The sequence below is a fragment of the Exophiala dermatitidis genome, assembly GCF_000230625.1.
Source record: "Exophiala dermatitidis NIH/UT8656 unplaced genomic scaffold supercont1.5, whole genome shotgun sequence".
In the NCBI taxonomy this organism is placed as follows: Eukaryota; Fungi; Ascomycota; class Eurotiomycetes; order Chaetothyriales; family Herpotrichiellaceae; genus Exophiala; species Exophiala dermatitidis.
This window is the reverse complement of record NW_008751650.1, coordinates 90,501-115,131: the sequence shown is the minus strand read 5'-3', so window position 1 is coordinate 115,131 and position 24,631 is coordinate 90,501. Positions and strand designations below refer to the sequence as shown.

Below are 24,631 nucleotides of genomic sequence, written 5' to 3'. Positions count from 1 at the left end.
CAAAGTTAGCGTGGTAGGTGTTCTGTGGCAGAGAGGCTGAAACAACTATAGATATGTCGTGGAGGCCTGGTGTCTGTCATTGCCTGGTGCTACCATATCGCAAGTACCAAGCTATAGGTAAGCAGCAAACCATTAACATGCCGATGCACAACTCAAGGCAAGCGTCCTCTGGCCACAAGCGAGTTTGACAGCAGGAGGAGGACTCTGTAGGCGGTAGATGGAAAGTGAGCAAAGGTCAACAACCCTCGAGCTCATTGTACTGTCATACACCGAGGTGGACAGTGGACACCAAGCCAATGCTCGGCCATTCTTGGAGACCGGGTACGGCTCAGGGCGGACTCGAGTAGGGAGCCATGTCCAGCGATAACATCGGCCTCGGATTGGTGAGGCGTGACAGTGTTATGATTCCTGGAGATGGACTGGAGAAAGCACCTCGTGGGGGAAGGTCAGTTTTAGACACATTGCTGATCCACAAAGTCTCCGGGAGCGGGCATAGGTATTGTGTTGGCACACAGACTGTTCATCTATAATCCAGTACATTACATCAGCCTCGATACAAAAGCAAAGGGTTTGTTTCTACCTGATGGCGTGGCGTGGAGCTGTTCAAGTTGCGGCTGTGGCCAGTTTCCGCAATGGAGCCGATGTTTATATTTCCCGGAATGGAAAGTTATGCGTTCCGACGCCCATCGCTGAGTCCACAATATATTCAAGGCCATCACTGCATCCCATGAGCAGCCAGATTTGTCCGTCCAACAACCATACGTGGCCAAATACCGATCGACACAAGCAATCCGACTGCCTGGAATAAAATAAAAGAGCCTGTTGGACCCTAACTTGACCTCTCGGCTGCTGAGTCCGAAACTGTTGCTGGTACAGCTCTACCGTTAGCATTGATACATCTCGCAACGCGCCCAAAGCCCGAGCTATACGTCCCAGAGTCAGGACCCAACAGGATCCAACCAATCCCTCAGTTCAGCACACCACATCACATCTGTTCCCGTCCCATCTTCACAACAATGGGGCCAGCCACCGAGAAATCCCCGGATCTCATCCAACTCGCCCGCTCCTTCAACCACATCCCCTGGTGCGACGAGTTTGAAAGAATGATTTCGGGAATGCTGTAGGTTCGACCCTGACCTATTTTTCCCTCCCTACTCTCCCTTCTCCCCCTCAACCCTAGGCGCAAATTCACTGTTCAATACTCAATCTTTTTTCTGTTTTGCAGCTACAACCCCAACCACCCCGACCTCGTCCGCGCACGAGTCCGCTGCCGAAACGTGAGCGAGGACTACAACCGTTTCTCGGCACGAACACTCGACTCACCCGACCAAATCTTCGATGCTCGTCTAAAGTTGCTCAAGGAGATTGTGGGCGGTGTTGGCGAAGGAACATTCGTCGAAGCGCCCTTTACGCCGGATTATGGATGTAATGTTGTGATTGGGAGGGATTGTTTTTTTAATTTCAAGTAAGTGGTTGGCAGTTGTTGTTGGTAGTTGCCGCCAGGCAACAATAACGACGACAATGAGGCCGGGGTCGACGGTGACAACAAAAATGACGAGTCGTCACGACGAGTCGTAGTGACAACAACAACGATAACGACGACTCCTCGAGAAAAGGAAAGTGGTGGCTAACCCTAGGTGCTGCTCCAGTTTAACCATTCTCGACACCAGCCTCGTCATCATCGGCGACCGCGTCCAAATGGGTCCCGGCGTCAGCATTTACACAGCCACTCACGAGACGAGCATCCTCTCGCGCCGCAAGTACGTCGAGTTCGGCCTCCCTGTCCGAATCGGCGATGATTGCTGGATCGGTGGACAGGCGATTATTCTGCCGGGAGTGACGATCGGTCAGGGGTGTACGATTGGTGCTGGGTCCGTGGTGACAAAGGATGTCCCGGACTTTTCGGTTGCTGTGGGAAGTCCGTGTCGGGTGATAAGGACGGTTCAATCGGCCGAGGAGGAGGAAGCGGATGAGAATAACCCGTATAGAAATATGACGAGGGAGTTTTAGACGTAGATACATAGATGGATAGGATGATTGGGTAAGGTAGACAGATGGTAGACGGTAGAATGATATAAATTATATACCTACACACAAGACTAGCATGCCATTGTGACTTTGTCCACCACTCACCGGTTGAGCTGCCCTATGCTCCCTGCTCAAGACGGGATAAGCTCAGTTTTGTTCCATCTTACCCCTTTCTCTGGCTCGTCAAAAAAAAAAAAAAAAAAAAAAAAAAAAAAAAAAAAAAAAACAAACGAGGCCGAGGCAAGACACGCCGAGTCGAGTCCGTGACAGACAGCACAATTGATACCAGTAGTGGTGTCAGACCTCTCTCAACAACTTGCCATTTCTTTCGTTCATCTCAGAAATAATGAGCCTCCATATCCTCCAACAAGCCCGGCTGTTCCGGCTTCCAGCCCAGCTCTCTCCTCGTCTTCTCGCTAGAAGTAGGATTATCCTTTGCGGCGATATATCCAATCATTCCCAACGCAGAGCCGAGCTCAGCGACAGTCAGCGTCTTGACCGGGAGATTCAACTTCTTCCCAATCAATCCCGCTATCTCCTTCATGGGAACACCTTCCTCCGCAACAGCATGGTACGTGGCCCCAGGAGATCCCTTTTCAACAGCGAGTCTAAACACGGCCGCGGCATCGAGACGATGAACAGCCGGCCACCGATTACTGCCGTCATTGACGTGACCGACGTAGCCATTTTTGCGCGCCAGATTGATCAGGGCCGGAACAAATGCCTTGTCGCCCTCGCCGTGGACGGTCGGAGGCAAGCGGACGACGGAGCCACGAACATTGTTGTCCTTCGACAACGCATACACCAGATCCGCTGACCGGGCTCGCGCGGTCACTGACGAGTCTGACACGTCCGGTCGGTCGTTCTCGGTGGCGGCCGCGGAAGCCATCTCGCCAGGTCCGCCCGTGACAATTGCGGTGCCCGATGCAATGGACAAAGGCTTGCCTGTGCCGGCCAGTGCTTCCCCCAAAGCCTTGATGGCCGCCTGGTCGACGACGACTGAGTGGTCGAAATGGGCGAAATCGTGGATGAAGGCCAGGTGGATCACACCGTCGGTGGCTTGCGCTCCACTTTTGAGGCTCTCATGATCTTCAAGGCTTCCACGCTGGACTTGGCCGCCGAGCTTGGTGATGATCGAGGCTGATGCGTCGCTGCGTGCGAGGCCGAGAACCGAGTGACCGTGCGAAATCAATTCTTGGATAACTGCTTGGCCGATGAAGCCGGAGGCGCCGGTCACGAAATAGCGAGGCATTTTGGATGGTTCAGGTGAGGTAGCGAGGTGTAGTGTAGGTATGATATTGTTGACGAGAGAGAACAGAAGAGAGAGAGAGAGAGAATGTCTCCTTGTGACAAACCAAGGCCGGGTTAGATTGGAGGACTGGTAAGTGGTAGATAGCACGTGTACTGAGGGATAATGGTGATGGTTGACCAAGGCTGCCTGTGAGTGTGACTGTGACACGAGATAAGACGTTCAAGGGATTGGAGGCCGACGTCCCTCGTCCTTATATACCTCTGGTCTCATACCTACCTACCTTCCGTTTGCAAGGATCTACTCCGCTCACCGTAAGCCCGACTTGAATTGAACCTGCACAATGCAAGCCCCCTCGGCCCCGACCGACCGATCGACCGAATGAGCGAGGCGGAGACAATGTTTGGTTCAACTGGATGGCGGAACCTCTCTCTCAGCCTTGACATTGGCAACCCACATCTAGGACTGGCATCTCAGCGGAGCGAGAATCCATTCGATTCGGTTCGGTTCAGCCGGACTTTAGAGGCCAAGAAGAGCCTCAGTCCCCGCAAATTACCCTGGATCGTGTTGATGTTTGCAAAAAGCTACCGACCAGATCGAACAAACGTAGGTACTAGTAGGACCTGAGGTGGCTGAAGCAGATGTCGTCGACGGAGATAAGGTTGGTAAGCTTTCTGGATCCAACGGGCCTAATAACCAACAGCCAATCACTGCGCTCCAATTACCCGCTGCGCTAACCGCGTTTCGTATCCCAGGACCTGATTACTAAGTCACGCAACTTGGAAACATTGTGCGACACGGACACTGGCATCATGATGTTGTTCATGCTTATGCACATGTCATACCTTAGTATTTGTAACTACACAAAAAATGACAAAGGCCTAGAGAGACGTAGATGTGCTTGTGTTAGGCTTACCAATCCCTTGACCTATGCATAATTCCGATTTCAACGCGAATGGGATGTTGGGAACCAAAATCAGGTCGGGCCGGCCATCGTGCGAGGAGTGACGAACGAGCGAGGCTCGGCCGGAGAAGAGCCTTCTGCGGACCTGGAACTCATTGGTACTTTCTGCATTCTCAGCCCGGGAACTCCAGAGGAGCTCAGGTGTGTATACCTTATCCTGTACAGTGCACGAGTCAAGAGCCACGGAGAGCGAGACAGAAGGACAATCAAGTGTTTGCATGGCTTTCCACTTTTATGTGCGCCTTACTTGTCCCTCCTCTTTCTGCCCATCTATGCTGAGCTGGAGAATGTCCTGGCCAGGATATTGATGGCCAGGATCCAAGGCATACAGTATATACAGTACCATCCAACCTTTTACATGCTGTGCACCGAACTGTTCTTGGTCCACCTCCGGAACGTCTTGCCCTTGTAGTAGAAAAGAATGCCAAACAGACACCAGATCAAGATCAGCGACGCGTTCGTCATGATGGGCGGGATGTACCCGTCGTCGATGATCCAGTCCGTAATGAACTTGCTGAACCCGTATCCCCACACATTCTTGTTGACCGTGATGGACACAAACAGACTGCCCGCCACGGGCTTGTAGCTGTCCACGGCGTAGGTCGACACAATCCCCGGCAGAGCGGCGACTTGGATGCCGGCGCACGTGTACCCGATGATCACGATCGCCTGCCAGGGCCACTTGTTCTCGTACCCGACACTGACAATGATGTTGCCAAAGTACATAATAACAACATATGGGATCATGGCAATCAGACGCATTTCGGGTTCTCGCACCCCCCGGTTCCGTGCCGTCGCGCGAGCAGACACCCAGTCGGAAAACGGACCGGCCGTGGCCAACCCGATCATGGCGCCGACCAGGATGGCAAAGTTGGTGAATCCGATCGTTTGGTTGTCCCAGTTGTAAGGGGGAGCCGCAAACGCTTGGGTCTGCGTCAGGTTCAAGGTCAAAAACGACGAGCAACTCCAGCTGACGACAAAACTGGCAAACTCGACAATCGGGAATGAAAACAGCTTCCAGGGAATCCAAAGTGACAATAGAATGCTCTTGATCGGGTGTGGATGCGGCGTGTATAGCCCCCACTGTGCTCGACTGGGCTTGCCACGACCGAGCCAAGGATCTCGTTGTGCGGTTTCGACAGCAGTCAGAGGATTGGGTGCGACGGTTTCGACGGGGTCATCCGTTCCATGCGCGGAGATTTCGCCGTCGCCGCTTCGAGAGTCTTCTTTGGTTTCGACAGACGCCTTTTGTTGCTCGGTGACAGCCGTCTCGTGGTGGAGTTCGGTGGGATGCACGCGATGCCATTTGGTCTCGGGGAACATGAATATAATCATCAAGAGAGAAAGCGCAATGAGTGCCGTGTTGAACCACCAAAAGTTCCGCCAACCGACATTGTAAGACATAGGCCCGGAAATGATTGGCCCCACCATGAGCGATCCCATGTACACCACCCAGTACAGTGTGTTCCATTTGCCTCGGTCGTGGAGGAAGAAAATATCGGCGATGACGGCCGGCTGAACTGTCTCTGCTGGACCTGCACCTATGCCGTTGAGACTGGAAGAAAACAGAACCCATTAGCCACGCCCATCTAGCACCAACGACTGTATCCGACAATACTTACACGCAAGCGCCCATGAAACTGCCATATGTTTGTGCTCGAGCCCGCCATATTGATGAACCGAGGCAGATTAATTGAGAGAAAATGTATACGGGTCGTCTGCCGAATGAGGTGCTGAGAGGGATCCTGAATGCTTGTAAGCAAGAAGAGCCATATCCGAGATTGTTCTGTTTTCTTACCAAATAAAATTGCTGAAACCAAGAACCAAAATTGCCACACCAGTAAACTGCACCGCGTCCGCGAGCGAGCAGTCAAAGGCCTCGATATAATCGCCGAACATGGGAGCCAACGAGAGTGGACCGAAGCCTTGTGTGAAGCTGGCCATACTGGATGCAGTGATTGCGGCGATTTTCCAGCCCAAAGACCAATTGAGCGGATCATGAGGGTCGTCTGAGGGCTGGGGAACCAAGACACGATGGTTTTTGTCGCTGCTCTTGACGAAATGATGCGATCCAACATCGGCCATCAACTCGGTCCCTGGCAGTAGCTCGACATGGAGCTCCTCCTCGATTTGATGGAGCTCCTACGAAAATCAATCTTGAGTATAATGACAACCATATTGAACGAAAAGTGCACATACCTTTTCATCATAGTTCATCTCCATGCTGGGCAATCAGTCGAAGACGAACAGCAATGGTAGAGTGAGGTTTGTCGTACGACAAATCAGGGTGAAAAGAGGGCAAGGGTGGTGAAAAAGGGGCAGTATGCATAAGATATATACATGGGCATGACAGATGCTTATTACACCCTTATCCTGCCGGGCAGAACAGCCGTTGCACCCTGAGAGAGCTTATTTCCCCATTTCCACCCGGATCAGCTCTCAGGCCCACGCTTCGCTTGACTGGGGTCCCCGCATGGAGTCGAGTTCATAGGCTGGTCAGCCTCGAGTTCTCATCAACCGCCCTGACCACTCTGTGGGAACCGGACCGATGCCACCCAAAGAGTAGGACTGCATGTCGGGGGTTGGACCGGACAAGGTTGTCGGCACTTGTGTTTCGGCACATTGGGAAGTGGTTGGTCGCCGCCCAACAAGGGTCACCAACAAGGGTCAGATCTTGAATGACGGCTACTTTACCTAGGTTCACATCATGATTCGATAGAGCGGAATGTTGCCGGAGGCTTGCTGAGGACTCCTAGTACAATCGCAGCCATGGGTTCGGGAAGACATCAACGATGTGCCTGAACCCATGCAACCGATCGCTTGACACCGGAATTGGTCTTGTTTTACGATAGGGCCATTCGTTTGTGTCTTCCGGCAGCGAGTCGTAGAAGGACATGAAGGGACACCGTTTTGTCCCAAGGGACGACGGTCAAGATAGTAGCCAATGGCACCGAACACTATCAAAATTGAGGACCCACGACTGTCTGGGTAAAGTCCCAAGTGTCCAGAGTTTCCATAGTTCAGTTTGTGGAGGCAACGCGGAGAGCCAGTCAAGACTCGGACTCCGTAAAAGGTAGACGAGCACACTGACACTGGGACTGGCAGCTGAAGGGGTTGCAGCTCATCTGAAGCTCATCTGGGCGATCGCGGTCCAGTCGCCGCTCCTGGTCGCTTTGACGATGCAGGTTATGCAAGTCGACCAGCGCGTGTCATCCTGTCTCGAGCGCAGGCATTGCTAACATCGGCTCCTGAAGCATTGGTCGATACCTGTTAGTTATAGAGTCAAGGACAATTTGAGTGTGGGCAGAAGAACAGAGGCGCCGAATGACGGCGCTGGAAGCGGCGGCACTTGGCCAGGACCTACCAGGCAATTCAAGTTCAGCAGTGTCACGGGCAACGCGATTTATGAATCGCCCGGCCCAACTTGCACGACTCTGAATGACTTCCACACAAATACACCCATTACCTCACCGATATGCTACCTTCCAAGGTTTGCAAATGAGGCTTCTACTGTAACCCGTGGGAGATATTCATTTGTGAAAACTGACTGTCAGTCAACCATATCACATCTCATGGGAGACGATTCCTGGGTAGATGTCATTTAATACACCACTGCCCCTCTGCTTCATGTGCCTCCATCGAGAACACGCAGTGATGTAGCAAAACCGACGGTCATTCCTTTCCAGTTGAAGCCTGAACGTCGTTTGACCCTTTCGCAACCTCCCTCCCGTCCATGTAATCCATCGTCCTCCGGCGTACCTAGGTACTTTAATCATGACTCTCGTCCGTATTCAGAAATCCAAACACAACTGCGTAGCCACCCGCTCCAAATCCTCCAATTCCAACCATCCACTATCCACGCCCACGCTAGCTTGAGCGCCCCCAGCGGCCTCCCTATCTTTCTTCTCATCCACACACCGTCGAATACACTCCTTCACAAAGATCTCGATATACATGCCGAACAAGGCACGGGCGTCCGCCGAAACGGTCGTCTTTTCAGGTGTCGTAAATTGCGCTTGCATAATGTGGTGGATTAGAGGTAAAGGGATGACGGGATTCGAAGGATCCGATACAATTGAATTCGAATTACTCGTGGTTGATTTGTTGTTCGTAGTGATCTCGGCCAGGATGAAATCTGGTTCGGGGGACGATGAGGTTGCGTCTGCATCTGCTTGTTCCGCTTCGTCTTCATCTTCATCTTCGTCTTCGTCTTCGTTGTCCTTGTCGTCCTCGTCGTCCTCGTCGTCCTCGTCTTCCTCATCCGCCGTTACCACTGACCGGCGGTGGCCTCGGCCTCGAGATGCCTGTGTGGCCTTGTCAATGTCACTGTCGTCCTCATCATTTCCCTCATCGTCTTCTTCTTCCTCGGATTCATCTTCTCCCAATATCGATCTCATAGTTCCTGCCGTCCCGCGGCGCCGTTGTTGTTTCTGTCCTTGTCCCTGCTTTTGCCGAGACTGCGGCCGTGGTTTTGGTTTCTGAGCTTTCCTTACTGCAGTCGCTTTGCCGCTGGCAGCAGGAGGCTTGCCTGCCTTGTCTGCTTTGGCTTTGGATTTCCCCGGTCGTGGAGGCGAGAATGAGGGTCTTTTCCGTTTCGGTGCAGTACTGCTGATAGTGCCAGTGGGCGCCATTGTCGGGCGGCACTGGAATATGGATCGTGTGTTCAAGAGGGGCGGAATCAGTTCAAACTTCTGCAGTGCCAGTGTACTGGGCCACTCTCTGCAGTGTTTGATCAAGTATGTCAAGATTAGTTTATTGTTGGTCCAAAGTGATGGGCATGGTCCGGATGCGACAATGTTGTAGTGTCTCAACATAAACAACTACGTCAGCCTTCAACTTGGACTGCGACGCGTCTTTTGGCTTCGAACGCGCACGATGCGCGGTACGCGTGGCAGGCTTCAAATTGCGCGCAAAATGGCTTGCTCACCTACTACCACCACGAGAACATCAAAGACAGACAAATCTACATAGTAACCTCCCATTGAATGTGAGCAAGTCGCATAGTTACAGCACCTCTATTGATCGTGATAGTTGTCTGTAATCCCACGATACTACGGTACCACTCCCATGCTGCGTCTTTACTGGATATGTCCGCCGTCTCCCAGTCTTCACCACTTTAGAGGGCTTTACATGACAATCACCACAGTCACAGAAACACTGGAAAACAAAAATTGCGGAACAAAGCAACGAATTATTTTTCAAATTCATTCAATTCTTGACCGGCTCTAAGGCCGGTCGACGAAACTATCAGCAAACCCATTTATTTGATCTGGGAATTTCTCATCCAGCCGACCTAACGCCATTGTCGCTGCTAATTCATTAATCAATCATCTTCATTCATCAGAGTGGTCCCTTTACTCGTAGAGATCCATGTTGCCACCACCTTCGCGGGAGTCTTCGATTTCTGCCATGGCATCGTCTTCATCCCACATCTCCTCGTCTTCCATTTCACTGTCAGTGTGGTTTGGCAGGACGACCACCTTGCCATCCTCCAAGACCACATTGGCAGTCTCACCATCCTTGATGGCGCCTCTGAGGATGAGGACGGCCAGACGGTTAAGGATCTCCTTCTCGATAAGTCTCTGGAGAGGACGAGCACCATAGGCTGGCGAGTAGCCTGCAGCACCCAGATAATCCTTGACCTCGTCCGTAGCGTGGATGGTGATCTTCTTGTCGTTGGCCTCCAACCGCTTCTGGACCTCGTTCAATCTCAGCTCGACGATCTTCCGGATTTCTCTCCTAGTCAACCGGTTGAAGATGACAATCGAGTTGATTCTGTTCAAGAACTCAGGCAGGAAGTAGTTGCGAAGGGCGTTCATCACCAGCTCCTTGGTGGTCGGATCGATCTTGCCATCTGGTGCGTTCTGGCGCGAAAGGAACTCGGCACCAAGGTTGCTGGTCATGACCACAATGCAGTTTCTGGCATCCACCACACGACCTTGGCCATCAGTGATTCTGCCGTCGTCCATGAGCTGAAGAAGGACGGTGAGAACCTCCTTGGCAGCCTTTTCGACTTCATCGAATAGCAAGATGGAGAACGGGCGCCGTCTGAGGGCCTCGGTTAGTTGACCACCGGCGTCATGTCCGACGTAGCCTGGAGGAGCACCGATCATTCTCGATAGCGAATGTCGTTCTTGGTATTCAGACATATCGAATCTGATCATGGCCTTCGGGTCGTCGAACAAGAACTCCGCCAACGCCTTCGTCAAGAGAGTCTTACCAGTACCGGAAGGCCCACAGAACAGGAAGCTGGGTGGTTGGTTGGGATTGCTAAGCCCAGATCGTTGCAGTCTGATGGCATTCGAGACCGCCTTGACAGCTTCCTTCTGGCCGACAACCACCTTCTGCAGGTACTGTTCCATGTGGAGGATCTTCTCCTTCTCCGAGGCACGGAGTCTCTGGATCGGGATACCGGTTTGCCGGGCCACAATGGACTGGATCTGTTCGGGACCAACTGCGTCGGTAGGTGTGGCCTCGCCCATTGAACCCAGTCTGGCACGGTTCTCGGCCTCTTCCTGAGCACGAGCATTCTCGAGCTGCTTGATCTTGGCCGTCACATCCGGAATGGCGTAGTATGTCAAGTCGGAAGCAGTCTGGAGATCGTGCGAACGCTCGGCCTCGTCTCTCTTGTTCTTGAGTTGGTCGAGTTTGATCTTCAGATCTTGGATCTCCCTCGATCTGGCCTTCTCACGTTCGTAGTGCTCCTTGAGTGGCGCCAGCTCTTCCTTGACATTGGCTGCTTCGCGCTTGGCGGCTTCCAGACGTTCCACCGAAGCTGGGTCGGTTTCTCTCTGCAGGGCGTGGATTTCAATTTCAAGCTGCCGGAGCTTGCGTTCGAGGTTGTCGAGGATTTCGGGCTGCGATTCTCTGATGACACGGACATCTGCAGCTGCCTCATCAATCAAGTCGACAGCCGAGTCAGGTAGTCGTCGGGATGTGATGTATCGAGCAGCCAGTTGTGCCGCTGCCACGATTGCACCATCGAGGATGGTGACGCCGTGGTGGACTTCATACCGTTCCTTCAAACCACGAAGAATGGAAATGGTCTCCTGCACCGTAGGCTCCTTGACCAAGACTTGTTGGAATCGTCGTTCGAAGGCGGCATCCTTCTCAATGTACTTGCGGTATTCACCAAGAGTGGTGGCACCAATGCAGTGCAGTTGACCACGGGCCAACATGGGCTTGAGAAGGTTGGCAGCGTCCATGCCACCCTCACCACTGGCGCCAGCACCCATGAGAAGGTGGATTTCGTCCACGAACAGAACGATCATTTCGTTGGACTGTTCGATCTCTTTGAGTACGCCCTTCATTCTCTCCTCGAATTCACCTCGGTACTTGCTGCCAGCAACAAGAGACCCGACGTCAAGTGAGAGTAGTCGGCATGCAGCCAGGTTGGCGGGGACATCGGCGTTGATGATCCGTTGCGCTAGACCTTCAATAATTGTGGTCTTACCGACACCGGGCTCACCAATCAGGACAGGGTTGTTCTTTGTCCGCCTCGACAGGATTCGGATCACTCGTCGGATCTCTTCTTCTCGACCAATGACGGGATCGAGCTTGCCTTCTCTGGCTAGTTGTGTCATATCAATGGTGAATTTCTTGAGGTTCTCATTCTCCTCCTCGGTATCAGCCGTCTTGGAGTCGACCCGCTTGGTTCCGCGGATTTGTTGGATTGCGTTGTCGATGAGTTTCGTGTTTGGAACATTGGCCTCCTTCAGACACTCCTGGATCTTCGGGTCTTGAACGAGGGCGACAATTAAGTGGTCGATAGCCACGAAACTGTCTTTCTGAGTTTTTTGCAGTTCCGTTGCGGATCTGATGACCTTGGCCAATGCCGGGGACATGGTGACATGCTCTGGCGGGGGATCTTGACTCGGTAACCGCACCAGGGCCTTCTTGAGTGCTCTGTCTAGAAGTTGGGTGTCACCATGGGCTCGCTCTACCACCTGTCGGAAAAGAGGAGCGGAGGCATGTTGTTGTGAGGCATTGGCCGTCGTCTGTTGGTCTTTCGACTCATCTGGAGAGGGATCAAAGAGGGCGACTGCAAGGTGAACGGGGAGGATCTGGGAATGAGCGTATTGTTCCGCTAGATTTGCGGCATCTGTGAGCGCCTTTGCGCTCCTGTCGGTAAACTGCGGCCCACCTGTAGCCATAGTTTAGGAATGTGTAAAAGGGGTTTTTAGAGATTAGGAATTATTATCGGATTGTGTGTGTTGTTGAGTCTGGAGAGAGAAGAAAGCGAAGTTGGTGGTCAGGCTGGTGCTTCTTGTACTGCTGTACCACGGCGGAAGTTGCGCGGAAGGAACGTCTAGGAACCTATGACATCGTACCTTCCAGAAGCAGCCAGGACGGGCTTGGCGTGCCTGGAAGTCCCGTGATGCTTCACGCAACGCAACATGAGAGTCCGGCCCAACTTGAAGCTGCGAGAAATGCCGTTCATGCCGCTCGTCTGTGCAGTCACTGTCGCGCATTCACTACTGCACTTTTCGTCACTGTTCTATGGGCTAGATTGACCTGATTCGCATCATACGAGCCTGATCTCAAAACCCCCGTCTTTTCCGTTCCTTGCTGTTCCGGCCACAAAATATCTCTCTGCCACCATGCCTCCAATGCCCGCTTCCGTGCAGCAGCGTGGTCCGACATGGGTCGACAAATGTATTCTCACCTCCGCAACCCCCCCGGTGGTCTGCTGGTACTAACGGGGTACAGTGAAAATGGGCATGCTAATGGGCGGAAGTCAGTGGAAGCCAATGACACCATAAGAGGGGATAGAAGCTAATGGAACTACCAGCTGTGGGAGGAATCATGGGGTTCATCTATGGTTTGTTCTATCTCGTGGCAGGAGCATTGCACATCATAGCTGATGGTCCACTCTCCAGGAACCGTGACGATCTTCCAATATGGCGCCGGCCAGGCAGGAGTGATGCGAACTCTGGGGAAGTACATGGTGGGATCTGGGGCCACGTTCAGGTACGCAGCCTACCAGGATCCAAGGCTGGGGAAAAAGCATTCTGATCAGGGCGTGTAGCGTGTTCATGGGCATTGGCAGCCTTATCCGCACCGATTCACCTCAGATGGCCTCTTCAGTATGGGCACGATCACATTATCCTCCCCTCGTTCACCCCCGGCGCGACCGCCTCCCGCTTCAGCGATGAGCCCGTCCGAGTCTCGCTGTCCTACCTCAGCCACGAAGGAGTCTTACGGCTTCATGTACAACCAACAACTTGGAGACTGGAAAAGTTGAGTGCAACATGAGCGATACCCATGAATAGTAATACTGCGTGCACAAAAGACTGCCAATGAAATGAATTCTGAGCAGATGTAGGGCAAGGCTCCGTTGTTTGTACAGTGAGGCCATGATAACGTAGGTCCCAGTTCCTCGTTCTTGTGAACGGCCATCTCTTGCATAAAGCAAGTCTAGGCCTTGAATGATCCCATCCAAAGACATGCCAACCTGGCTCGCGCCGTTGTCTCTCTTGTCTATAGTCGGGTTTGACTGCTGCGCACAACAAGAAACAGAGTGTTTCAAAGGTCCTTTGCGTTTCTGAACCAGGAGTCTCAACGGGTCCAAGTGGATGCCCCTTAAAACAAGTCAAGGCCACAGCATCTCATCGCTGTTGGATATTAGGCGGGGCACTGAAGATACATGTCCGTGACCCCTCGCATAAACATTGAGTGCAAAATCCGCTCAGTTGGAAAAAAAGAGAATAAACCCTCTGTCATGCTTCAGCCCGATATTAATACCCAAAGTAGGAAGAATATCTAGAACGGTTAGCGATGAGTTTAATGGCTTCGTGGCGCCATTTAAACTTACCATGAGCACGCCAAACATTTTTGCCACAAGCCATCGGTTCCCTTGTACACGATTCCAATACTTCAATAACTCCCGTTGTGCGCCCTGGACATTGTCGACGACATCTTCGGTGTTGGCATCGATGCGTTGCAGCATCTCTCCTTGTTCCGATACCATGCTTGCAAGCTGACCAAAAATACCCCCGAGTTCGTTTATCGTCCGCTCAATGGCCTCAATGGCCTGACCTCTCTCTTGGATATATGTGTTTGTCGGCTGCGCCTCTTCCATCAATAATAATTGATGATCTGATACCCCACCACCTTTCATCAAGGTAGACGAACTTGACGGCTCCAACGTCAATAGATCGTTCGCGGACGCCTGCGGAGTTCTTTGACGGCTGGACACACTCTGGTAGAGAGGCGACTCAGATCTGGACTCGTCGAGATGGGATTGCGAGCGCGCCGAAACTGACGACACGAAATTCTCCGTCCTTGACCGCGAGGCCTGGATATTCTTGGTCCGGACTTCCAAAACATCTTTGAAATTGGCAGCCACATCAGTGACTTTGTTTTGTAGCATCAGCACCACGTTCTTATTATGTTGCCCTTCCTGGTCAGCGGATCGAGGCTGGAATGCGGTCGGATGCTGGGATTGCGTCAGGTGTTGTAAGGCCGATATCTGAGAGTTAAGGTTGGCTAGGTCCTGTTTGATAACGTATGTGAGTTCGGAGATTTCGACTGGCCGGTCATCAAAAATGGCCTTTCTCTTTGCGACTGTGTCTGCGTCAGCCATGATCCGTCAGTACAGGTATGCTCCACGAATACATACGCTGCGCCAGTCTTTCCAGCTTTCCCATTGTCGCCGTGATGCCACGGCTAATTTGGGCCGCATTGCGAGCGAACTCCGACCTTTGACTTCGTGTAGGACCGGCAGGACTGCCATTGGCTTCTCGCTTCTGTGCATCCGTCAAGAGGGACTGTCGTTGGGGGCCTCCTTTTGTCGCAGACTGCCGTCTTTGGACTTGGGTGAGGATCGCGCGGAATTCATTTGTCCGATCTTGTATCGTAGTAGAAACCATGCTGGACTACCGACTGGGACCGGCCACGGTCAGGTTCTTGTTTCAAGCTGGCGCAGGTGGGTTGTGATCCGGCGAGAGCGAGAATTAAGGTGAAGGTGGCAGAATGACCATCCTGGCGCGCAGTCGGAACGAAAAGGCGCACACAATGACAACTCCCAAAGGATCAGCTCAGAAACAGGCAGGTTGTGCTGATTATCGTAAAGAAATCTATTGTAATTGCTGAGGGTATATACGGAGACAGGCAAGGAATTCTGGCGAGCCTGAGACGTCGCTGTAGAGTGGTAGAGTACCATGGTTGCAGCAGGCGGCGCCGACTCTGGACTTGACTTTCTACAGTAGTGGTAACGAAAGCCACAGTCCAGCCACACTGGCATTGTGCGCCACACTTTCAGTCGTGGCGCAGCACTGGCACTCGGCTGTACCAGGTACATTGTACACTGTACAATTGTATGACTTCAGTGGCGCAAGCAGACAGATAGCGCACTCCGTCCTCCGTGCTCCGTGTCCCCATTCAGTTCTGTCCATTCTCCAATTCCTGGCCGCGTTTCCTTGTTGTGAGCACCAACAGGCACGCAACTTGAACTTGAAGTTGAACAGCCTGCGCTCCGCCCATCACTGCCAGTGACACTCATCACTGGGTGCGCATACGCGGCCACGCTTTCAGACCTCCTTCACCCCTCGCTTCACGATCGCGCATCTTCCTCATCCTCCGTTAAATCTCGAAGGAGTTGTCGCCTTCTGGGCTGTCTTTGAGACAGTTGACCTCCTCTTACTGTTTGCAAGGGCAAGAGTTTGGGACGTGCAACACTCCGCCTACGGTGCTTCGGTGTTGCTCGAACGATCTGCGCGATGTACCAGCAACCATTGTGATTGATTTCAACCTTTTGGCTTTCTGGTAATATCTCCCATACAGTCGACGGGGCGATAGCCACCCTTACCGATGGCGACGCCCAATTCTTTTTCCAATTTCAAGACCAATGTTGGCCGCTCCGTCACCAAGAAATGGAGAGAGGCCAACCAGATCAGTTACGATGGTGACGATTGGGGCGATGAGGATGAATACGAAGAGCAACCACCTGTTCCTGCAGATGTCGGAGGTCATTCACAATGGGCTGCTCCACATCCGGGTTTCCATCGTTCCAACCGAAGTGTGACCAACCCGTCCCCTTCTCGCATAGGTGGAAGGGCTTCTTTCGACCACGGAGACGATCGCAGAGCGTTTTCGGCAGGTTTCGATTCCGCATATCCTACCACTCAACGATCGCCGTTTCCCGAACCTCAGCATGACGATGAGCTATCCTCCCCTGGTCATAGAGGCCAGCCGCCTCTGCGCCTCAATACACAGCCGCAAGGGCCGATGTCTCCGGGAAACTTTCGACCTGGCTCAAGAGGGAGACAATATCCCCAGTATGATGCTCCATTTTCCGCCCCTGGGGGCTTCCCTCAACAGAGAAGATCCGGCTCAAGCAATCGTCCACCCCCCGGAGACATCTACCAGCGGCATGATAGTCCTATGCGGCCAGACAGTCGTGGGTCTAGCGCGTCGGTGAGACAGTTTCCCCCTCGCAAAGCAAGTTTGAGTCAGCAGCTGCCGCCACAGATGGCCTTCACTCAGGACGTGGAGCCCGCAAATCCAGCTCAATTCCCGGAATCAAGCAACAATGATGATAAGCCTGTACCGGTGTTTGTTCGCCCTTCGGACATCTACAAACGGATGCCAGAAGAAATGGAGAAAGTGCGCAAGTCGCAAGAGTCTTCCCGCCCGAGCCTCGATTCCATCATTGGTCGCTCCAGAGCCGGCTCGGCTGGCGCACGCTCGACCTCTTCTGACCACCGAGACGTAACGACCGCCGCGTCTCAACCATTCGAAGACTCCGATTCAGCACGACGGCTGAAACCCACTCTTGATCCTGTTCCAGAGCGCAAGAGCGAGTACGGTTTCGACAATATTGTCCAAGCCTCGCAAGCCCTCGAATCTGAATCTCGGATGAACCGAGAACCCGGTGATGGCGCTGGGGACGGTGGGGCAAGTGTTTCTAGACACGGAACTACTGCTTCTTCCGTTTACACCGATCGCCCAGATCCAGTTTCGGCATCATCCGTCTCGCGGAATGTCTCACTCAGCGAAAACATACCGGAAGCGGATCATGATAGGACATCACCCGTCCGACCGACTTTTGCGCTCCCTGCAATTGGCAGGGTATCCGGATTCGGCATGGATTTTGGCGCATCTACGCCAGAGTTCCAGAGCGGAGTGCAGTCGTCGACCGAGCCAGAATTGCCCACCAGTCAGGAGGCGGATCTCGAGCCCAATAATCATGGCTTGCAACATCAGCAATCCTTTGGTTATAGGTCAATGGTTCAACAAGCATTTGATGAGAGCCAAAATCAGGACTCCTATTCTCCTGTTTCACCCTCCGCCACTGTCGACAGATCAAACAGCGCTTCAACAGCAGACATCAGTCCCATCATTACGCGCAAACAGGAACACAGTTCGACAGTGTCCGACTATGAGCCCACGCACCCAACGATCCCTGAAGAGTCACTGCCAACAAATTCCCGCCCTAACTCAACCGCGACACTTAGACCTAGGGAGGCACAATATGACCAAGATGAATTATCTCAGCCCCCCACAATTCGTAGTGGGTACCGCCGTGAAGCGACGCCCCCAAGTCCGGACAACAGCCCTGCAAAGAGGCCTCTGAGTATAGAACTGCCTGCTGCTCCCCAGCCACAGCGTGGTGATGTGGGGTTTGAGCAAGAACAAGAACGGACCGAACAGAGTCCAGCTCGAGAGAGGGCTCTTTTGGAGGCTGCTGCGGAAAAACCGTTACCCCCAACTCCTGGTGCAGACTCCCGAGAGCCCAATCAAAACCTGGAAAGCAGTCCGCCTTCTGCACCAACCAGTCCGGAGATACAACAGGAGTGGCAAGCGCAGAGGGAACAGTTTAGTGATCAACAGGATGCTCCAAACAATAGCCAGGTACCGCCGGATCTCCCGTCACCCATCAAACGCTCCGAAACGCCAGCAAGGGGCACCGTTCGAGATCTGGCTGGCAAATTGGAGACGCTGTCAGGAAGATCTACTCCCAGTAATTTTCAAGGAAGTTCACCAGACCAAGGTCGTCCTCCCGCCCAGCCGCGACTGGAAAGTTTTCGGCCAGCTATTCCTGGAGGCTGGCAGTCATTCACTTCTGTCGCTGAAAGCTCGGCTCAAGGCTCGACAAGCACTCCTCTTCAATCCTCATCCGACTTGTCTCAAATCCAGCATAGGCCACCGTTTGCGCCCACGCATGTGGAGAGTACGGAGAGTATACCAACTGCAAAGGCGCCAGAGAATCATGGAGGTGCTGAACCAGATAGCGTTACCCACAAAGCGTTTGCTGCGGCTGCTTCAGCTGGCAGCGCTCTGGCTGAGTCACTTACTGGCCACCGCCCCATTCCGGAGCCCGACGCATCCGGTGAAGCATCTGAAGATTCAAGTGAAAATGAATGGGATGCCTCGAGCAATTCGAGCAGAGAAGACGTGGACAGGGTGAGTGTGAGGGACCAAACACAAGAGCAGACTCAGGGGCCACCGAGTGCAGAGACAACTGAACCTGCTGGCCGATCGAGTCCGACCTATCCGTCCGAGGCCAAGAATACCCCTCTCGATGTATCACCCGTGCCATCGGATGATGGAGGCCAACAAGATACCGATGCAGCTGGCTCTCACGCTGATTCTTACTTTCCCGCTCCCCTACGGACGGCAAGGTTAAGTGCTACGGTGTCGAGGCCGCCGATTCCCGAGGTGACCGTCCAGCAAGGGTCACCATCAGAGAACGACAATGAGAGACTGGAGCTTGAAATTGAAAAGAGCTTGACACCGCGGTTATCTGACCTGACAGGTGCAAACGACTCACAGCCTGCACAAATGGAGGTGACCAACGCGGATGAGGCCCCGAGCTTTGCTGATCCAAGAAGCTCTGCCTCACCATTATCGTCAGAAACGCGCGATGTGCCTCGACAAGAAAGTTCCTTCAACTCCGAATTGGCGGCAATAATTGGCGGAGCACCTAGCATTGGAGCTCAAGCAACGGAATCCACCATGGTTTCTTCCGAAAATCGTGCCTTGCCCCAGCAAGGGCCCAGCAAGACGCCTCGCGACGAGGGCGCCCTGGCTGCATCTGCTCCTGCAACGCGTTCATTTGATGAACCTCCGGTGGGCAAGGATGGCAGGCCATTCCTACAGCAGAGGTTTTCCTGGGAGACCCAAATCGAACCCGAGCCTCCTATATCGACGCCGAAACGAACCACACCGCCTCCCACCAGCCCACCTAACGCAAGCCCACCTCACACCATTAGGGCCACAAGTCAGCCGGACTCCAGACCCGTTGATACTAATGATCCAGACATTAATGTACGTCAAAGCGTGGATTTTGCACGTCAAAGTGTGGATTTCGATTCCGATATCCAAGACCAGCTAGTATTATCTACGGAGCGGTTCTCATCAGGGACAAAGCACGATATTCAAGAACCTCAGCCGCCGCCGAAGCCGTTGCAGCCTGAACCGTTGTCTTTCCGTGCCACGATGAGTCTCGCCACTCCCCAAGAACGAATACAAGCCTTTGATGAAACTCGCCGCGTTCTTGCGCTCCCGGATGGACAGTTGGAAGAATGGTTGCTTTCGCTGAAGAGTGCCGAGCATTCGGAGCTGTTTGCCATGAATGGGCGGCTTCCTCCGGAGATTGCAGAATCCGTTGCCTCACACAAGCCCTCCCCGCGGCGCATATTCACAGAATCAACTGGAACCAGACATATGCAAGAAGATGGGAAGAAGCTGATGTTAGCGGCGGGCAGGTTTGGTGGGAAGGCGGGAATTGCGGCCAAGGGCCTCTTTGCCAAAGGAAAGGAGAAGATGCGACAAGCAAGTTCGGGCGAAAAGGTAGTGCATTGATCTTTTCCCTTTGAGTCGCCGTGGATGATGGCATTCGTTACGCTTGACCGAAATCAAATGCCGGCTACCGTGGGCTGTTTTGGCTTTTCAACGGTGTCAAGCATCTGGTCCTGGTAGCCAGTCACCAGCTCCCTTTCTATCATCAATGTCATGTAGTAATGAATGGAACAAAATCATTTTTTCTTATGTCTACTCGATTTGGCCGGGTGTTCGTTGACGTTTGTTTGCTTTAGGGCCGACGAAAGTCGACTGGTCCCGAACCCGAAAGAACACGCGAAGAAGACCCTCCTCCGATGTCTCAAGCGCGAAGTGCCACATTCCGTGAAGAACCCCCGCGAATTCCATTGACCATCTCTCCGATCTCATCAACTGCTGATTGGTTTTCGAGGCCTGAGCTTCTGCGCTCACAGACCAGCGAAAGGCAGGGTCTACTCCAAACGGAGGGAGAAGCCTCGTCGCAGATCTCAATCAACCAAGCAACAGATAGGGTTCCGTCCCTAGGACAGTCCACGGAAAGGAAGCTCAGCGAAGAGCCGCCGGTCACGGTGGTGCCGCCAGCAGGACCATCCAGTCCAACAGTTTCAGCCCTTGATAGCGAACGGCCTGAGAATGCTGGGGTGTTAAGCCGCTCTATCAGTCAACTGACCGGACCCACGACTGTATATTCTCCCACAGAGCCGCATCAACGAGACCACGGGAGTTCACAAGCAGAACTGAAACCTACGCTCTTCCAAATACAGAAGGCCGCTGTGCATCAGGAGCCTACTGGAGAACAATCATCTGGTGCTGCCAGCCAGGCGAACGCACGTCCAGACGGCTCGAGGTTGGACATTGTATCTAGTGACGGAGATCTACGTGTGCAACATGATCGACCGCATTCAATAGTCTCGGACGTTTCCAGTATTGGACCGGTCCCAGAGAATGCTGCTGGATTACATACGACACGGAGTATATCCCCAGCAGATCCATCCCCGGGCGTTTCCGAAACGGATCAGAATGAAGAAGCGACAATGTCACATCAAGGCTTGGAGTCATCTAATGTGGCAGGCTCCGAACCATCAACCGCAATCGTCGTTGGTCAGGATACTCGACCTTCGCTCGAACAGCTGCCGCCGCCACCTGGCATAGATGAACCATACATTACTCCAGAAGAAGTGGGAATGCACGTTGAGACGACCGCGCCTCGTGGGAGCCTTGAGAAGGACGCTCAGAACCATACACAGCAAGAACAAGTGCCCGAGACTGACCGGACGCGGCCTTTCTCGTTTGCAGGACCAGAAGGGATTGGCCAGACCCATGGATTCTCCCCGGCTGAAGGGGATCTAAGCAGGGAAACTGCGCAATTGAGCCCTGCTACCCGTACGTTTAGCAATCAGTCCTTGAGCAAGGAAGCTTCCAGGATCGACGCGGGTGATGCCCAAGGTCAATCAAATATCCTTGCACACAGACAGTCCAGGTCATATTCTCGACCTTTTGGGGCTGACCCGGCCGTTACAAATCAACCTCCTCTCAGGTCAGGAGAGCTTGTGCAACCGCCTGGTGACAGAATGCAGAACCCCCTTCCCAGTGCAAGGCGCCCCCAGGATGGAGTGGAGCGTATGCATTATCAGAGGCAAGACCAGCAGGTCGAGGAGGGCTTATCGCAAATGGGATCAAGATCGGCCGCGGAGGAAGGATATCGCATACCGGGACCGTATGTCCAGGAATACCGATCGCCCAAGCACATTTCGACACCAAAGTCTGCTCGCAGTCAGACACAAGTGCTGGCGAGTGGAGAGCCTTTACCGAGTGCTCTACGAGCTCAACATCGCACTGGGCAGTCACCACGGCCCACGAGACCGTTCAGCACCTCCTACGGGCCAGACGAGCAGCGTATGTCCCAATCTTACCAGATCCCGGAAGATACAGCTGTAGCCACAGGCCACCCCGACAATCGTGATTTTCAATATCAATACGACCTCAAGCCCAAAGCCCTGCATCAAGAGCAGGTCCAACCGGCTGGACGACAGTCCATGAGTGTCCCTCGTCCGCAGTCAATGAGCGATTCAGCCCAGCAACGGCAATCATTAGTATATCCACCTCCCCAGCGTCAGTCAATGGGTCCACCTCCGGTACCGGCTCAACATCAACATCAACCTCAATCCCAACCTCCACCTCAATCTCAACCACCGGTCACATCATCTCCTGCAACCAAACGTCCAAAGAAAGGATTTTTCGGCGCATTGTTCGGTTCTAGCAGCTCGGGGCGGTCAAGGTTACAGAAGGATGTCGGCCCCGACCAAAGTGGTAGCGGTCATCACAAAGAGAAACGCAATAGTCTATTCCGTCGGAATAGCCGCCATGACAGTATCTCATCGCAGCAGAGCAGTCTGTATCAGGATCAGACCGGTCAACTGCCACCTGCAAACCTGCAGTCACTGTCTCAGGATCCGTCTCGTTCCAACAAGCGACAGTCCAGGGAACTTTTGCGGACGCCGACACCAGAGACAGCGAAGAAGAAGAGGTTCTCGGGGCTCGGAAACAGACTGTTCAAGACTAGTAGCCATTCGAAAATGGAGGCGACGTCCGCAACTGAACATTCATCAATCATGGATAGTAATACTGCCCAGCGCGAACAGGGACAGCAGCTATCCTCTCGACCGGTTATGTCTCCACTGACGTACCATCCATCATCTCAAGAAGCAGCTTACGAGCAGTATGACAGCGGATATGGGCCGTATCCACGTCCGAGTTCTGGTGTGGTAGATCCGGGACAGGACCCCAGATGGAGACAATATCCTCGTCGCAATGTTCAACGCCCGCAGACAGAGTCGCCAAATATGGCTTCTCCATATCATCAGCAGACAACACGGCCAATCAGTTATCCATACCCTTCAGTTGACGCTCCTCAACATCGCCATGTGCAAGGACTGAGACAACCAGCAACAAGACCATACGCGTCGACTCCATCTCCACATGCCGATCCCAGCGATGGAAACAGCCGTCCTGCTGATCTCCGTATTGACACTGGCGGCGGCGGTGGTGGAGGTAGAGGTACACTCAGCAACAATGGTGGAACTGGTTACGTCCTGCCCGCCACGGCTCCTGCCCAGGTCTATCCCACCGGTTCTAGCTTCTCAGCCGGGGCTGATCCCGGACGTGCTGTCCCATCATACACTTCGGGATCGTTGAGTCCCAGTGTGCCCACTGGCACCATGCCAATGGCTACATCTGCGATTACTGCCAACGACAATAATGATAGTATCGGTGTTGGCGCAGCGCCACACAGCAGCACACCGGTAGCCGCAGCATATCATCAACAACTTGAACCCTATGGTCCACGTCAACAGAAACCGCCGGTCCAAAATGACCAGAGAGCCTACGTTCTCAATCTCCACAAACGATCACGCTCGCCTCGTCTTGGTAGGAAAACTTCGTCCGATGAAGATCTGAATGTCACTGCCGGACGAGTCCGGCAAGCGTCTCCTGGTTCTGCATCTCCACACGTGGAAAAATTGGGCACGTTCAGTTCCATGAAAATCAGTCCTGTCGGAGGCATTCCGCGCGCCGAAGATGATCAGGAACGACCGTTTGCAATCAATGTTCCGGGATTGGATAATGACAATGATGACGCCGACATTGACAACCATGCAGGTGAAAGACACAAACACAGTGAGGTCTTGGAGAGCGGAAGGAATCACGAAGAGGGCGCTGTGAATCGTGGAGGAGTTGAAACTTCAGTCACTCTGGACGACCAAGTACAACCACCTCTCCAAAACCCAGATCGAGACCGAAATGTTGGATTCGAGGAGGGTCATCCGTCTGATGATAATGTGGCGGACAGGCGCGGTGCACCATTCCATGCGCAGGTAACCCACACTGAAACGGAAACTCCGGGGAGGGAGAGGGGGAATGAGGAAGAGGAAGAGTCTCGACTGTCTAGAGCCTCAGCCGGTCATGGTGGAGTTCAAGTTTCTGGCGTTGCACAACGTGATGCTGTCGGCGCCGGCGTCGGTGCTACGCCTACTGCTGCCATCGGCAGTGGTGGTAGTAAAGGCGGCGGTGGTGACGATGGTAATATCAGCCCCAGTCTCCCCCAAGGTCACGACGGTCGTCAAGTCTCACTCTCCGAAGAACTCAAAGCACAACTCGAAGCTGAAGAAAACGATCAACACGGTCGTGGAAATGCGCGTGATCATGTTCGCGACGTCACCGCCGGAGGCGTCGTGGCCGAATTACCTGGCTCAGGATATGAATCCGATTCCGAAGAGGAGATTTGTATGTCTGCCACGGCGTATCCGGGGCAGGAGTGGGTTCCTGTCGTGGTGGATGTTGGTGATGGACGATGGGATGATTGATTTACTGTCTTACAACAACAATAATACTCGAGAGTTGGAGTTGGAGTTGAGTTTTTCTTTCTTTTGGACAAAATTTCGGAAAACGAAATGTTTGTGTTTGCTCAGCTTCCGGGTTTTGGGTATATACGCGGGTTATTGACTTGACTTGGGGTTCTGGTTTCTTTCGTGAGAAAAAGCGACGTTACGTTTTAGCGTACAGTACTTGTTCAACATTTATGGATGGAGGTGCTATTGGGAATTATTAGG

General features: G+C 53.2%; 9 protein-coding genes across 9 annotated transcripts; 4 read left to right on the top strand and 5 right to left on the bottom strand.

Annotated features, from left to right (window-relative positions):
* The first annotated feature begins 685 nt into the window (after positions 1-685).
* Positions 686-2,099, top strand: HMPREF1120_05644 (O-acetyltransferase). Its single transcript, XM_009159828.1, has 3 exons — positions 686-1,120; positions 1,226-1,465; positions 1,650-2,099. The coding sequence occupies exons 1-3, from the start codon at positions 1,017-1,019 to the stop codon at positions 2,008-2,010; spliced, it is 705 nt and encodes a 234-aa protein (XP_009158076.1). The 5' UTR covers positions 686-1,016; the 3' UTR covers positions 2,011-2,099.
* Positions 2,100-2,365: 266 nt separating this feature from the next.
* On the bottom strand, positions 2,366-3,280 carry HMPREF1120_05643 (oxidoreductase; the record flags this gene model as incomplete). The annotated part of the gene is made up of 1 exon (XM_009159827.1): positions 2,366-3,280. The coding sequence occupies one exon, from the start codon at positions 3,278-3,280 to the stop codon at positions 2,366-2,368; it is 915 nt and encodes a 304-aa protein (XP_009158075.1).
* A 1,315-nt stretch (positions 3,281-4,595) lies between these two features.
* On the bottom strand, positions 4,596-6,464 carry HMPREF1120_05642 (serine/threonine kinase 16; the record flags this gene model as incomplete). Its single annotated transcript, XM_009159826.1, has 4 exons — positions 4,596-5,796; positions 5,864-5,986; positions 6,040-6,383; positions 6,441-6,464. 4 exons carry the CDS (start codon positions 6,462-6,464, stop codon positions 4,596-4,598), a joined length of 1,692 nt encoding a protein of 563 aa, XP_009158074.1.
* A 1,568-nt stretch (positions 6,465-8,032) lies between these two features.
* Positions 8,033-8,872, bottom strand: HMPREF1120_05641 (uncharacterized protein; the record flags this gene model as incomplete). Its single annotated transcript, XM_009159825.1, has 1 exon — positions 8,033-8,872. The coding sequence occupies one exon, from the start codon at positions 8,870-8,872 to the stop codon at positions 8,033-8,035; it is 840 nt and encodes a 279-aa protein (XP_009158073.1).
* Positions 8,873-9,595: 723 nt separating this feature from the next.
* On the bottom strand, positions 9,596-12,394 carry HMPREF1120_05640 (hsp98-like protein; the record flags this gene model as incomplete). The annotated part of the gene is made up of 1 exon (XM_009159824.1): positions 9,596-12,394. One exon carries the CDS (start codon positions 12,392-12,394, stop codon positions 9,596-9,598), a length of 2,799 nt encoding a protein of 932 aa, XP_009158072.1.
* Positions 12,395-12,649: 255 nt separating this feature from the next.
* On the top strand, positions 12,650-14,435 carry HMPREF1120_05639 (uncharacterized protein). Its single transcript, XM_009159823.1, has 5 exons — positions 12,650-12,896; positions 12,951-12,977; positions 13,033-13,062; positions 13,121-13,211; positions 13,270-14,435. Exons 1-5 carry the CDS (start codon positions 12,883-12,885, stop codon positions 13,483-13,485), a joined length of 378 nt encoding a protein of 125 aa, XP_009158071.1. The 5' UTR covers positions 12,650-12,882; the 3' UTR covers positions 13,486-14,435.
* HMPREF1120_05638 (syntaxin 5) lies at positions 13,968-15,112 on the bottom strand (the record flags this gene model as incomplete). Its single annotated transcript, XM_009159822.1, has 3 exons — positions 13,968-14,003; positions 14,056-14,807; positions 14,863-15,112. 3 exons carry the CDS (start codon positions 15,110-15,112, stop codon positions 13,968-13,970), a joined length of 1,038 nt encoding a protein of 345 aa, XP_009158070.1.
* Positions 15,113-16,052: 940 nt separating this feature from the next.
* HMPREF1120_05637 (uncharacterized protein) lies at positions 16,053-20,048 on the top strand (the record flags this gene model as incomplete). The annotated part of the gene is made up of 1 exon (XM_009159821.1): positions 16,053-20,048. One exon carries the CDS (start codon positions 16,053-16,055, stop codon positions 20,046-20,048), a length of 3,996 nt encoding a protein of 1,331 aa, XP_009158069.1.
* Positions 20,049-20,341: 293 nt separating this feature from the next.
* HMPREF1120_05636 (uncharacterized protein) lies at positions 20,342-24,385 on the top strand (the record flags this gene model as incomplete). The annotated part of the gene is made up of 1 exon (XM_009159820.1): positions 20,342-24,385. The coding sequence occupies one exon, from the start codon at positions 20,342-20,344 to the stop codon at positions 24,383-24,385; it is 4,044 nt and encodes a 1,347-aa protein (XP_009158068.1).
* Between the last annotated feature and the right edge of the window lie 246 nt (positions 24,386-24,631).

Coding starts and splice junctions, on each gene's coding strand:
- HMPREF1120_05644 (XM_009159828.1), top strand. CDS start 1,017: ATGGGGCCAGCCACCGAGAAATCCCCGGATCTCATCCAACTCGCCCGC. Junction 1,121..1,225: donor AGAATGATTTCGGGAATGCT/GTAGGTTCGACC, acceptor TCTGTTTTGCAG/CTACAACCCCAACCACCCCG. Junction 1,466..1,649: donor GATTGTTTTTTTAATTTCAA/GTAAGTGGTTGG, acceptor GTGCTGCTCCAG/TTTAACCATTCTCGACACCA.
- HMPREF1120_05639 (XM_009159823.1), top strand. Junction 12,978..13,032: donor GGGCATGCTAATGGGCGGAA/GTCAGTGGAAGC, acceptor TGGAACTACCAG/CTGTGGGAGGAATCATGGGG. Junction 13,212..13,269: donor GGATCTGGGGCCACGTTCAG/GTACGCAGCCTA, acceptor CAGGGCGTGTAG/CGTGTTCATGGGCATTGGCA.